At 35.8% G+C, this 16,109-nt stretch overlaps 1 protein-coding gene and 1 pseudogene across 1 annotated transcript in view; both read right to left on the bottom strand.

Annotated features, from left to right (window-relative positions):
- Positions 1–16,109, bottom strand: part of PTPN4 (protein tyrosine phosphatase non-receptor type 4) — a 226,616-nt gene that overhangs the window by 54,520 nt on the left and 155,987 nt on the right. The window contains 3 exon segments of the mRNA XM_043576571.1: positions 4,132–4,290; positions 7,595–7,720; positions 14,448–14,516. Of these exon segments, the coding sequence (XP_043432506.1) occupies positions 4,132–4,290; positions 7,595–7,720; positions 14,448–14,516 (354 nt within the window).
- Positions 11,826–11,952, bottom strand: LOC122482403 (annotated as a pseudogene).

A 16,109-nucleotide genomic window follows, 5' to 3' on the forward strand; every position in this document is an offset into this window, starting at 1 on the left:
TAAAAAATCTGGAGGAAAAATTACCACTTGTGTTAACTTCTGAACATTAAGAATGGAGAAAGGGTGATGGGAATGAATATAATTCCAAAAGTGTTCCAATGCCCAACTCTCATAGTGGGGTTTTTCAATACAAATATAGTAAAACCTTGGTTTGCGAGCATAATTAATTCCGGAAACATGCTTGTGATCCAAAGCACTTGTATATCAAAGCAAATTTCCCCATAAGAAATCATGGAAACTCAGATGATTCGTACCACAACCCAAAAATATTCACATAAAAAATGATTATACTACTGTAATACGAATAAAGAAAATACAAAATATAAAGAAAAGTAAACAAATTAACTTGCACTGACCTTTGAAAACCTTCGTGGCTGGTGTGAGGGAGATGAGAGAGGAGGGTTATCCTGCAGGACAACTTTCACTATCACTAGGGGAATCACTGCTATCTATTGACTCAATGGAATTTTTTCTGCATGCTCACAGGGATGCTGACTAGAGTACAGTATTTACTGTAACGACAATAAGGCAGCAGAGGAGAGGGTCCATTATCTGCAGGCAGCCTGATCTAGAATGAAGGAAAGTATTCCTAAATTTAACCTTGCATGGAAAAGCAAGGGACTGTCTGTAGGTGCTTTGAAGTGACAAAAAATACATTAGTGCTAGTTGTGGGCATCTTCCAATGTTCTGAAAAATCACGGATATCTGCTAAACACTGTGGCCTGAGACTGAGCATATGAGCAAAGGAGATGATCACCCACAATCCGTCACCGAGACAGAGAGAAGAACCATTGGCTCAGTTGTGATCATGTGACATTTGGCATCACATACTACTCGTATTGCAGGACATTGCTCGTTTATCAAGTTAAAATTTATTAGGAATGTTTGCTCGTTGGGGTGCCTGGGTGGCTTAGCTGAGCGTCTGACTTCGGCTCAGGTCATGATCTCGCAGTTCACAAGTTCAAGCCCCGCATCGGGCCCTGTGCTGACAGCTCAGAGCCTGGAACCTGCTTCGGATTCTGTGTCTCCCTCTCTCTCTGCCCCTCCCCCGCTGGTACTCTGTCTCTCTCTCTCTCTCTCTCTCAAAAATAAATAAAACATTAAAAACATATTTTTTTTAAAGAAATGTTTGCTCATCTTGTGGAACACTCCCAGAACAAGCTACTCACAATCCAAGGTTTTACTGTAACTTGCTTATCTTCAACTTTGACATTTTAAAAAATAATGAAAATGTTACTTTTAAGTGCACTTTGCTGTCAACAAAGCAATATACTGTAAAATAGCATCAAAAGATTTGTTAAAACTGTCAATCAAGCCAGGTAAGCAAAAGCTTTGCTGATTTACTACAGTCCAGTCAGCTTTAAATTTCCTCATGAATACTTCAACAGCAGCATTGAAAGCAGTTTATTCTGCAGTCAAAGCAGCTCTCTGTTGCTGTCCTTAGCAATCTGTATCAAAATAAAAAAAATAAATCTTAGGGGCACCTGGGTGGCTCAGTCGGTTAAGCATCCGACCTCGGCTCAGGTCATGATCTCACGGTTCACAAGTTCAAGCCCCTCTTTGGGCTCTGTGCTGACAGCTTGGAGCCTGGAGCCTGCTTTGGATTCTTTGTCTCCCTTTCTCTCTGCCCCTCCCCCAGTGCACTCTGTCTCTGTCTCTCTCAAAAATGAATAAACATTAAAAAAATTTTTTTCAAATAAAATCTTAACCACCCAACTTACATGCTTTGTGATGGTTTTGTAGAAATGTCCAAACTTCCCTGTTACATACTGATAGGAGTATACTAACATTTGTGGTACGAATTTACTAAAATAAGCACCTGTTAAGTATTTTCAAGTTAATTTAGGATTATTGTTTTTCTCAGAAAATCACAAACTAAAACAGTCTAATCTTCTCTGAAACATTTAAAGAAAGGAAGGAAATGGTAGACTGTAGTTTCAATTGCCCCTGCCTATAAATGGTAACTTTATTCTAAGCAGTACAAACAACCTCCTATTTGTTTCCATAACAAACACACCTATGAGTTAGCAGTGTTTTCGTCTTGTGAAGAAGGCAACCTGACGCAGTAATTAAAGTCAGGACTCAGGTTTCACCTCAAAGGCCCTATACTCACTCAAAAAACAGGGAACTGGTGAGATGATCTCAAGATCTATTTCAATACATGTTGAAATGCTTTGTGCTTCATCTGACACATTGTCTGAATTCTTTTCACATTTGGCCAATATAAAACTAAATCCTATAGATTCCAAGTTGCAAAATATTTTCTCTGAATTGCAAAAATCAATCAACCAACCAAGTGATTACAACAAAGCCCTGTCTAGGATACAAAAATTCTGCTGGTTGGGTCAGATAGGGAAGACCTGAATGTTAGTTGTATAAAATGGGATAAATCCTGTTAAGTGGGCCTTCTCATCTATAAATGGGGAATAAAAGTCTTTTCTATTTCATTGAGTTCAACAGTGAGATAATTTATGAAAAAGCTGATTGTAAACAATTAATTTGTTTACCATTAAGCTTATTTTTTCAGAACTCTCTCATTATTCTTAAGGTTAAAACTGGCTGAATTTCAAATGCAGTGTTAGAGATTCAAACCTGAATACAAAACACACAAGTTTCATAAATAAAACACATGTCCAAGGAGAAATACAGGTCCAGGCATTTGAAATTCTTGTGGATCAGGATGGGGAAGAAAAACCGCACAGTTCCAAACTATCCTAAACTTGCATCTCCATTTAAATTCAGGAAACCTTCAGAACGAAGGTTTTTTCGGATTGGTGAATCCATAAAATTTGCATGTGGAAACACTCAATTCTATGTGTATGTATACACATGTGTATGTGTGTGTATCTCTACAAAAAGGGCCCTTTAAAAAAATGGATGGAGATAATTTGATTAGGCCCTGGAATGGTATTACTGTTCTGTAACAAGACAGGCTTTTGAGATTCCTCTATATGGTTTATTTCTATGTGCTCAAAGTATGTCATTTTTAAATTTAATTACTTAACATTTCCATCATGTTCTTAATTATTGTACTTTTTAAAGTTTCAGAATTGGAAAATATATGCTTACTAAAAATCAAAGTTTATAATGCTAATTTTTAAAGCAATCAAAAACAAAATCTCCATCAATCGTGTCTCTTGTCAACTCATTTTCCACAGGTGTCACTGTGCAGTGTATATCTTTCCTACCCTTCCAACCTTTTTACTATACACGTACAATCAAAATGTTTGACTAAGACATGTTACCAAGACTGAATTCCACTTGTTTTAATGGCTCAGCCAGTCTTCCTTGGCTGCCCCGACAGTGAGGACAATCGCTTCCTCTGTGTCTTGTCACGTGTTCCAGCTCGTGCTTTGCTGACCTGTCCTTTTACTCTTCCACCCATCACTTTCAGACCTCTCCTTTCTTCAGCCCTGATCATAGTCACTCCATTCTAAATAAATGCATCTTTATACGAAGCCACATTTCTTGTAAAGAATTTTATTTTTCTTTCCTAATTCTTACTCTGAATTTTTACTTGCATATGGACTAATTTGCATTAATATAAACAATAAGTCAAGATATTGTATATTAATGTGAGGGTAAGCATATTGTACATTAAACCGATGGGGTATAAATACTGAATTATGAAGCTGAATTTATGTACCAGTATGTAATTCGAGAGAAAAATGAATTTTAAAAATGATGTGTGAATACTTTCTACAACTCATTTTCAGTATGATGGTCATCTTACTTGGTTCTCCTTTGCTAAGTAATTTTTCCATCATTTTCTATTGTCTATTCATTCTTACGGTTCCCTTCTTGAATAATACTAAGACCCTCTATCTTTTAGTACCTTACTACCTGACCACAGTGCTACATCTACATCTGCACAAATATTTAAGTGTATGCATCAAAGGTTAAAGAACATACTGAATCAATGAAAACAAAGTTTTTTGTTTGTTTGTTTTGGTTGGGAAGAGTACAAAGAACTCTCAGGGACAAATAAGCACATTTACAAATACATAAATGTTAATACATTGTGTAAACAAATACTTATATCAAACACCCTAATTTCCCAGGATTATTTCAAATAAAACAATTTGGGGCAGTATAATTTATAAGAAGGAAGCTAAATGAAAAAGGTCTTACGGTGATGATTCCAGAACAATGCTGTTAGCTTGTGTTGAAGATGGAGATCTGTGATTCACAAATACTTCGCTTGGGGAAGTGTGAACCACATGGTCTACCAAATGACCAACTGAAGACGGTCGTAACCGGGTTCCCTCTTGTGTGAATGCAGAATTTCGACTATATGAAGAGGAAAAAAGATTGAGTGAAAATGTGCTTTAATTCAATTTTTCCCATTTTTTATTTATATGATTACATTAGAAAGTGAGTGTGTATTTTTATGACTAACCATATTGACTAAGCAAAGACTCTGACGAAGACAGTGTGAAGTAAACAGAAAGAACACCAAATAGGAAGTCAAAAATCTGAACTACAGTCAGCGAACTGCCGCAAGGATTTTACCTATTCAATCTGTTATCTCTACACCTAATGTCTCCATAGGCTATAGTCACTACAACTTTGTGTCTTAATCAGTATTTACACCTCATTTTATTGTGCTTTGCTTTATGCTTCTTCTTTAAAAAAAAAAATTGGGGCGCCTGGGTGGCTCAGTCGGTTAAACGTCCAACTTCGACTCAGGTCATGATCTCACGGTTCATGAGTCAGCCCCGCATCGTGCTTTGTGCTGACAGCTCAGAGCCTGGAGCATGCTTCGGATTCTCTCTCTCTCTCTGTCTCTCTCTGTTCCTCCCCTGCTCGCACTTTCTCTCTCTCTCAAAAATAAAGATTTAAAAAAAAAATTAAAAAAACAAAATAGAAGGTTTGCAGTAACTTTGCGACCAAGTCGGCTGGTGCCATTTCTCCAACAGCCTTTGCACAACTTCATGTCTACCACGTTTTGGAATTCTTGCATTATTTCAAACTTTATCATTATTATTATATTTGTTACAGTAAACTGTGAGCAGTGATAACGACTCACTGAAAACTTAGAATGTGGTTAGCACTTCTTAGTAATATTTTTTAAAGTATGTACACTAATTTTTTAGACATTGCTATTATTGCACATTTAGTGTAAACATTACATGCACTAAGAAACAAAAAAATCCATTTGACTTGCTTTATTGCAGTGGTCTGAAACCAAACCTGCAATATCTCCAAGGCCTGCCTGTATAAAATAAAGGGAAAGAATAAATAATTCAGAAATATCTTCTGGTCTGAGTTCTCTTTTAATCCTCATAAATGTTTCTGTTTATGGGACTTCCTTTACTTCCTAAAAATAGATAATGAATAACATAATTCCATCCTTGTAAGTGACATAGTGACATGAATTATTTTGATTACTGTTATTAATCATGATAACTAACATTTGAACACTTATTATATGCTAAGCATTGTTCTAAGCATTTTACATATATCCTCTGATTTAACCCTCATAAAAGACACTGCTATTATAATTTTATAGAAGATAAAAATGGGACAAAGAGATTAATATGTTCAAAGTTCAAACGTACAGTGACTCTAGGGCCTATGCTCTTAATTATCACACTGTACTGTCTCTTTAGAATTGAGAAAAAAGCTTTTTCAGATCATATCTAAAATTGTTTCATTAGGGTGCCTGGGTGGCTCAGTAGATTAAGCATCTGACTTCGGCTCACGTCATGATCTCACGGTCTGTGAGTTTGAGCCCCACATCGGGCTCTGTGCTGATAGCTAGGAGCCTGGAGCCTGTTTCAGGTTCTCTGTCTCCCTCTCTCTCTGCCCCTCCTCTGCTTGCACTCTGTCTCTTTCTCTCTCTCTCAAAAATATACATTAAAAAATAAAATTAAATTAAAATTGTTTCATTAACGAGGAAATTTAATCAGAACTACTCCTAATTAATTAACTCAATCATCTTTCCTGTGTCTTCTGTCACACAATTTCTTGTGTTTTCTGCAATTTTCTGTAATTATTTAGTGGTACGAGTAACAAATGGATGGGGTGCCTGAGTGGCTCAGTTAAGCATCTGACTTCAGCTCAGGTCATGATCTCACGGTTCGTAGTCTCGAGTCCGGCATCAGGCTCTGTGCTGACAGCTTGCAGCTCTGAGCCTGAAGCCTGATTCAGATTCTGTGTGTCTCTCTTTCTCTCTCTCTCTCTGCCCCTCCCCTGCTGGTGCTCTCTCTCTCTCTTCCAAAAACAAATATTAAAAAAAAAATTTTTTTTAATGGAAAAATGAGTGCCTGGAAAAGGGACCAAAAAAGATGATTCTGAATTTTCTTCAAACAGTTGATTAGCCTCTGAATATATACAGTATTTTATATATAAGAAAAAAGATAATTTAGCAATTTGCAACTAGAAACATAGAAACTTTTGAGTCTATCTTTTCTAGCAGTAAGGAAGACACTGAGCGGGGGTGCCTGGGGGTGCTCAGCTGGATGAGCGTCCGTCCGACTCCAGCTCAGGTCACGATCTCACAGTTAGGGAGTTTGAGCCCCAAACTGGGCTCTCTGCTGTCAGCATGGAGCCTGCTTCGGATCCTCTGTCTTCTTCTCTCTCTGCCCCTCCCCTGCTCATGCTCTCTCTCTCTCGGTCTCCCAAAAAGAAATAAACATTAAAAGAAAAAAAGGAAGACACTGAAGTATGAGATAATGTTCCCTGAACCAAACTATTTATGCACATACTTTACTTTCAATATGGTAGAAGTTTTTTCTTGGGCTGACAAACACCCATCGGTGACACAACTTCTAGAATTTACTACACACTTATTGGATATTAATGTGTATAAAATATTTCTAAAGTTAGACTTCTTCAAATATTATATTCCATACAAAAATTCAAGTATTTTGTATTAAACCTTTTGGTTGAACAAGGTCTGTGAACATACTGAGATGTGTTTATCATTATTTAGTTACATCCATATATTCAACACATTTGTTAACACATTATAAAATTAACAACTTTGGCCAGTACAAGCTGATTATCTTACTATTATCTATATCAAAGCATACAGTTTTGGTAGGAAATAATAGAAGTATATAAACAGTAAGTGCTGAGTAACACAGGCTTCTTAGCATAGATATAGCTAAGCTTGTGGGAGCTTATGTTGGAAACCCCTTTTTCTAGACCACAGAAAGTGGTGAAACAGTGGTTGGGGTAAGAGATAAAGTAAGATAATCACAATCATTTAGCATTTTCAAAGAATATATGCTCCCCTAGAAATTCTGCTTGAGAGCCAATAAAAAAGGATTATGCAAGTAATAACCATTATTTTCAGATTTTAAGTCTACTAATAGATCTTGATTTATTGGCTAGAGACCCATACTGTATAGGATAGTGAACATCCTTGTTCAATGTTCTACTCCCTCATTCACTGAGGCTTTTCCAGGCCATTTATGCAATAAGCTGCAGGCTATGAGGAAATAATGCTCTGGAGCAACAAAAATCATGTCTGGCTAAAAGATTTAAAGGTAAAGATTTACATATTTCGATCTTTGGGCAATGGAAATAACACAGTCAATAATTTAGAAATTAGCAACATATATACCTGATGTCAGTCTGTACTTACTGATTAGGAGTTCCAGGTGGAGATCGCGATGGAAGGCTTTGTGTTTCTAACCTGTCATCAGATATTGAGTTTCTGCTTACTACTTCCCAATCCATTAATTTCCGTGCCAAGGGCTTACTTGGGGATCTGCAGAAATAATTTAGTATGTAAACATTTTTATACCTCCAACTATAAACCAAATCTTAGAATTTGTCATATTCTAGATGAACAAAAATAGTTTACTTAAATGAAATTAATGCATTTGGCGGCTATATACCTCATAATTTCCTAAGATATTAAATCTGCTTTGTATGAAGAAGGAAGCAAAGACACGCTAAGAGTAGAAGAGAGAATAGGAAAGAAAGAGGAAGAAAGGAAAGAGGAGAGAGAGAGGAGAAAAGAGGAGAAAAAGAGAAGAAACAAGAAAAGGAAGAAAGGAAAAAAGCAAAGGAACAGTTGGCTACCAAGTTATCTCATAGATGAATACTATAAATATTGCCTATTCCAGAGTTTCTGAAATTCTAAGTCATCTTGTGATATATTAAACAACTGCTAGCATATTATCTCCTGAATATCCTTAAATCTTAAACCCAAACCCTGATCCTCTGCCTCAACAGAGGACATGGCAAAAAGGATAATTATGTATTTTTTCCATTTTATTCATAATAGGACAGTGGATTTTTTTTTCTTTGTTTTGTTTTTCCAAAAAACATCATTTAGAAGGTTAACTATTCTGTCTCATGGGAGGGAGTAGAAGACTATGTTTATTACCTATCTATATATTGTCAGCTATCATAGTAATAAAGATGAGACCTAAGTAATCTTTTCAGAAAAGATACTGAAGTTTGCAGAGATCAGAAATCTTTAGAATTTAGGTAAGTTAACAACTAAAGTCTTTTTTATGTTCAAATTCAGATAATGGCCAAAATTCATGGAAATATATATGACATCTACTTAAATACCTAGTTTTTTTGACATGCACAGTTAATACGAAGGTTAATATACGGAAGTAAGCTACTTACATAAAAACACATAATAAACGATCTTGCAAGCTGATAGTTTTATATTGCAATAAATTCACTGAAGCACATAGATACAGAATAGACTAAAAAGCACAGTACATGTACCAAGAATATTTAATAAAATTTACAGACACAGTAGGAAGTATTAAAATGATGAGTGGAGGATCCTCGTTTTAACCTTCTATAAGTCAAATCAGTTAAGTATCTATGTCTAAATATTGAAATTTACCAGTATAATGTATGAACCTAGGTCCTCCCCTACATCCTGCATTTTATAATTTATGAGTATCTAAATTTTCAGTGCAATGTTTTAGTATATTAATTTTATGAAACCACAAGTAACTTAAATTACTTACGAATCCAAACCACACAAGTGCCTCATTTCGTATATTCATAGCCCAAACCTTTTTTAGTTTGGCTTAATGACATTTCCTTAATTTAAGAACTTAGAACATTTCGTAAGAGAGATGTAATGTTATTGATTTAAAAATAGGCACTGACTCAGATTTAGTTTTTCATAAATGAATTCAAATTATAGGCTTTTCTTATTTGAAGACAACACAGGACACCATTTAGTCCAATCTCCTAATAGTGCCATGCAAACTAATATTCCTATTAGTCAGAATAAGATGGAAAAGAAAAAAAGCGATGGTATTTCATACATTTGATTTTTAAAATGAAGTAAAGATTATTAAAAGAAACCCTAGAATTATTGCTCTTGTATTAATGTTAACTCTCAAGAGTTAATAAGCTATTCTTTCTCATATATTAGACTACTAAATGTCAGCTGTAAGACTGCATAACTACAGTTAGATTGACTACTTTCATTTTTGAAGAGAGGGAAAAAGTCATTTGAAGACGAAAAAATCCAATTATACTCACCTAGTAGTATAAAGCGTCAGAACACTTAACTGTTGTTAATAAACTAAACATGGTTGGAAATGCTCTGCGCTTAAAACTAAATTTCAAGAATTTTATTAACAGCTTTAACCTCAGAGACCCACCCACTCAAGCTTGCTGTCTATGTTTCCTGTTGAGTGTGGAAATTTCAGAGAAAAAAATACCACACTTCATCAGTGTGTTTGCAATGTGGTAAATATATTTTCTGACCATGGCACTTCATTTTTCTGTTACACGTGAACATTCTTTTGCTTTCTTCTTAGATATTATATGACAATTAAAACAGTGTGAAAGCAATGAAAAGAGTTGAGCGACTGGGAAAAAATATTAACATATTCATCACTGCTGAAAAAAGTGACCTTACATGAAAAGTTGAAGAAGAAATCTGTTCTATTTATACACCACCAACTAAAATTCTAAGAAGTGGATAAGAACTCCAGAATTCTCTAATACTTTAACAGAATAACTTAATAACTGCTAAAACCATCAGAGTTTTTTGGTAGATATGCATCAGGTCATCACAGTGAGGCTGTGATATATTATAAAAACAAGCCTTAGACTTTTGGAGATGGAAGGGTCATAAACACTAAACAAAACTTTGTCCCTGCTAAGGACTTATTTTAAGGAGGATTCATAGAATTCCACATAACAAATGATATGGGACAGATATTTAGGACTGCTTATATTGGAATTTTAGCTCTACTTTTCCTTAAATAACGCATATTTGTTTCATAAAATAACCTATTACAATTTCCCATTTTAATAATGCACATACAAAATGAAGAACTAGGATGCAGGTATAATCGTGCATATTTCTCAAAGTCACACATGATCAAGATATTCAAACATTAACACTTATAAAGAAAGTACTTTGCATGTGATAATAATATTAATATGTAAGTACATGTATAATTTGATATTCATATCAGGATATCACACTACAGTAGAACTAGTTATCAAACTGTGTTCACTATTTCTATAAATATCAAGCAAGAAAAATTCAAGCTTCTTGTAAGCAAAAGAAGAAAAAAGCTAAGAATTTTGTTATGTGCATTAAAAAAAATTTTTTTTAATGTTTCATTTACTTTTGAGAGAGAGAGAGGCAGAGTACGAGTAGGCGAGGAGCAAAGAGAGAGGGAAACAGAATCCGAAGCAGGCTCCAGGTTCTGAGCTGTCAGCACAGAGCCTGATGCGGGGCTTGAACCCACAAGCTGTGAGATCACGACCTGAGCTGAAGTCAGGCGCTCAACCGACCGAGCCACCCAGGAGTCCCTTGTTAGGTGCATTTTTAAGAGAAAAAAATCAGAAAAATATTTGCTTTGATTTTAACAAGTCTGAGGGAGTGGTGCAATAAGTCGTAGTACTAAGCGAAAGGATACATTTTAAATGAAAACAACAAAGTTAATAGGAAGTAAATTATTTTATTCCTGAGAAATTTCAAGGAAAATAATTTCAAAAGGACTTTCTGTACATTTTACCTTCATACTGGTGCTTAGAACTTTCTAACTGGAAACAAAGGTATCTAAGACTGTAAGAGCGAGGATTCTGAATAATTTCAGTAGCCATGTCTATTACAGTAGGCATCTTTGTTCTTATTTTGTTCTTTTCGCCCTTCCCAAATAACCAAGTAACCAAATAACCATTAATATGACACTAAGATTTATATTTAATAGAAAAATGACAATATTTCCCTCATAAACCTAAAAAACAAGATATAACAATAAATCAAATTCAAAATATTGAACAAATGTTGAGATAAACTACATCATTCAAATTCAAGTAAATGTATGACAGCAAAATGCTATATAACCCTGACCAGCTAAATCCTTCAAGGCATTTTCAGACAGTTTTCCTGTTGAGTAGATCATTCACACACAAAAGAGGATGGGGGTAAGCCAGGAATGGAAGGGGGGGGGGTGGATAAAAAAGCAAGTTAATTTTATTATTCAAACACATAAAAATCGTGTTTTAATAATTTTTTGTTTCAAATGTCCTTACTCCAAGGAACTTACAATATTATTTTTTACTCATTTGTTTAAGCACTCGGGGCACAGTACTGGCAAAGAGTAAGCTATTTATATTATATTGTGTATATATATATATATATATATATATATGTATATATATATATGTAGTAATATTTGATTCAGCCTTGTCAGATATATACAGATACATATCTGTGAGTATACACATGGCAAAACCTTAAATAGTAAGTACCAAAAATTATTTAACGTAATTGTATTGCATCATAATTTTTTTTATGTTATTTGGCATGTTGGAATTTTAATTTATTTATTTTTCTTTTCTTTATTTTAGACAGGGGAAACCTCGAACACAGTTGAGTTTCCCACGTTTGGGGGAACCACAGGAATCAGAATGGCCTGAGCACAATGGACAAGCCTCTCCCGGAGAGAACCATCTCTGCGATCATGGTTATCTCCCCTGCCAGGTAAAATTACTGGCATTTGGAATTTTAACAAATAATGAAGTATCACTTTTATGAGCAGAAAAAAAAACAATAAAACAATTTTTACTTTTGGAGAAAAGAGAAAAACCAAAAACTCCTTTTACTCTAGAAACACAAAACAGGAAGGTCTTTTTGATAAAGGCTAAGGGTAAAATTAAAATAAAAGCCAAAGCGGGGCGCCTGGGTGGCGCAGTCGGTTAAGCGTCCGACTTCAGCCAGGTCACGATCTCGCGGTCCGTGAGTTCGAGCCCCGCGTCGGGCTCTGGGCTGATGGCTCGGAGCCTGGAGCCTGTTTCCGATTCTGTGTCTCCCTCTCTCTCTGCCCCTCCCCCGTTCATGCTCTGTCTCTCTCTGTCCCAAAAATAAATAAACGTTGAAAAAAAAATTAAAAAAAATAAAAAAAAAAAAAAATAAAAGCCAAAGCAAAAATTTCTCATTAAAATTTATTAAAACTCTTATGCCTCCTATGACAGGAGATACCAAACACATGAACTCTTTAAGGACTTATCCTCTGTAAGCCATTTCCACTGAAAAAACATGCCTCATTTAAAAGCCATCTACCATACTGCACACATTATTAAAAGAGCTGGGTCTAGTGCAGTGAAAAAAACAGATAAAACTCCCACCCTCATATAGCCTGCATTCTAGTGGGGGAGACAGACAATAAAGGTCGTCTCTCACATCTCTGAGACAGAGCAGCCAAGCGTTCACCTATCTCATGCAGAACAGCAAACCTATTCTGTAGAGGGTAAAAGTGTGACTAAGAACAGGGAGGCCTGTGTGAGAATCCCTTAATACTTCAGGTAACTTATTCAAATGTGCTGTGCTCAGTTTTCTCATCTGTAATGGGATTTACCTCACTGAACTATGGGGACTGTGAGATAATACACAAAAATTCCCTGGCCCAGATAAATACAAAATAAACGTTAGCCACTCTTAGGTTAACTGGTTATCCTCTTTCCACTCACATGCCCATACAACGGATTCTCTCACAGCAGCCAGAGTGATCCCCTAACCCCCCATATTTTACTATGGAACACTTTAAATATAAACAAAAGTAGAGGGAATAATTTAATAAACACTGCATTCAGGACCCAGGTTCAACAATTATCATTACGGTCAACCTTGTTTCATTCGTCCCTACATTTACCTGAACCCTCTCACCCCAATGATTCTGAAGCAAATCCTAGAAATCACGGTATTTGTAAATACTTCAGATTACCACTATAAAACAAAACAACTCTGCCAGACTCTTAAAAGTCCAAGTCCCTTTATATCTCTTCAATGCTCTCAGTCCCCACTGGCTTTCCCTTAAATGCAAAGTCCTTAGTATTTTGAACATGGGGTCATACAAGTTCTGGCTGCTGCTTACCTCCCTAACATGTTCTCTACTGCTGCTCCCTTACTGGCCTGCCTACCCTTCCTCAAACATGACAAGCAGGCTCCAGCTCCACAGCCTTGCACTGGCTCAATCCGTTACTTGCATTAGATATCTGTTGCACCAATCAGAATTTAAGCTCCAGGGGGCTAAGACGTGTGTCCCGTTCTTCATTCTATTCCCAGGACCTGACACACGCTCAGAAGAGTAGGTCCTCAATAAATATTTGCTGCCACCGATTTGGTCACTCCTCCTCCCTCCCACTTATTGGATAATCCTGTTAGACTGCTGCTCCCGGATCTCAAACTAGACTTGTGCCAGGTTAACAACTTTTTCCGTTACAAATTTGTTCTCTTTCCTGTATCCCTTTGTCCATTTCTGTCACTCAAATCTGACGGTCTCTCCAGATACTCCTATCCCTAACACACCTCCATCTAAGTGATTTAACAACTTCTGTTAGTTCTACCTGCAAAATATTCCTCAAATTTGGCCCCTAGTCTCCATTTCATCACCAATGTTTTAGGTCAGGCCTTCATTATTTTCACTGGGATTACTGCAATAACCTAATTGGTCCCTTAGCACCGGGTCCTTACTTCCAATCCATTCTCCATCATTGCTCATAAAACTATTTTCTAAAACATAAACTTCATCATGTTGTTTCAACTTGCTTGAAAACAATAGCTCCTAAAAATATGAAGATAACTAAATGGCACTCCCCCAAAATTAACTTTTCTCAACAAGATGATGTAAAAAAAATGGAAATGGGCTGAATAATACATGAAATTAATCATTATGTTTTTCAAAAATGTTAAAAAAATAAAGGAAATAAACTTTCCCAAATATGTTACATGAATAACGTAGTATTTGATTCAGCCTGGTAAGAACTACAATGCTTGATACAGGGTTAATTTAGCTCACATTAAAATAATGTGGGGGGGGGCAATGAATAAACTAGACAAATTATTTCATTACTCCCTCAACATAATTTATTGTTTAATTAAATAAAGGATCATGTGATAATTCTGTAATCACATCTGGAAAAAGAGTTTTTAGTAATTTTAATCTTTCTTTTAAAAAAATTCAAACACTGAAATAGAGGCAGCTTACCTTGCAAATACCCTGTCTTTATTTGCTTTTTCTTTGCCATACTGAACTGACTGGACTTCAGTTCTCCCACTGAAATACATAAACATGCACAATAATAAAACCTTAAGGAAAATTATAAGATAAAATAACAACATACAACATGATTATATTACAACTTCATAAGAGACAAATTTGTAGCAGAGAAAAGGGAGCAGAGAAGAAGAAGAAATGAATGGACTGAATTCCAGCTCTACCTGAATGGATGAAGCTTATTTATAGCTCTTCCAATTAATGAACAAAGATGTGTTCCACAGACACTTCATTTTTAGATACTTCTTTTATTTGAGAATGACTGTCACTCTCACCCCACAGGTTGGTCTGTATCTCTACTACTCCTTAATGAAGGAGAACACAGGGAATCTTAAAAAGCTGCTCTTTCCTTGGGCTTTTCTTCCTTGTCTACTGGTAACGATCACAGATACAAAGACTGGTTATATTCTCAAATCCTTCCTTGTCCAGACACAGGCAACTCCGGACTTTCATAAACAGGGAGGAACTAAGGACTGAAAAATCACTGGGAGTTGGGCACTACAATTTGCCTTGAAGCTGAATTGTCTAGCAGGCACACAGTTTATGCATGGAAATAGAGCCTCCTCTATGGTAAACCAAGGTGTTCAGAACTTATTTGTTACTAAAAACTTGGTTTTCAGAGAATTTGCTACTTGACACATCATATTATTTAAGTGTGAACAGACATAAATGTCTAGTATATCAAATAGAACCATTTACATTTGTAGATATCTAATTCATATAAAAGCAGCCAAACGTAGGTTTCCAAAGCAAAGCAAACAATTTTAAGATCATCTTCCATAAATAAGTATAGATAAATGTGAACAGAATGGTCTATCTGTTGAAGTTCAAAAAATTTTTTTAAATATTTATTTTTGAGAGAGAGACACACACACAGAGTGCAAGCAGGGGAGGAACAGAGAGAGAGGGAGACACAGAATCCGAAGCAGGCTCCAGGCTCTGAGCTGTCAGCACAGAGTCCCACACCAGGCTTGAACTCACAAACCGTGAGATCATGACCTGAGCTGAAGTCAGACACTTAACCCAGTGAGCCACCCAGAGGCCCCTATCTGTTGATGTTTTAAAGGAAAAGTCCAAAACATAACCATGATTTTTAAACTTAGGTACGCTGAAGTTTCTTAAGAAAATATATTTCCTCTAAGAAGGATAAACTATACTTGCAATTGTGAACAAGGTAACGAGGTGAGGTTCATTATTGTTTTCTATTTCCGCATTAGAACAATGATTTTAATCCCTTGGATATTTTGGAACAGAGATAATAAAGATGTGTGTTTGGGTACATTCATGGAGGAAATAATAAATCGTTTAATATTCCAAATTCCATCTCTTAGCCTAAATAATATTTCAATACTGTAAGTATTATAATAGTTCTAGTATTTCTAACCACTGTTTATTATGACAGACAGAAATCTTTATTTAATGCATACTCAGTATAGACAGGACTGTGTCTAGATAAACACCTGTCATGCTGCCATTCCTACCTCAATCATAAGATTATTGATCATTTTGATGATTAAAAAGTGCTTTACAGTCGTGGGATTGAGCCCAGTGTCAGGCTCTGCACTGATACAGCAGAGCCTGCTTGGGATTCTC

The sequence above is a fragment of the Prionailurus bengalensis genome, chromosome C1 (assembly GCF_016509475.1).
Source record: "Prionailurus bengalensis isolate Pbe53 chromosome C1, Fcat_Pben_1.1_paternal_pri, whole genome shotgun sequence".
Taxonomy (NCBI): Eukaryota; Metazoa; Chordata; class Mammalia; order Carnivora; family Felidae; genus Prionailurus; species Prionailurus bengalensis.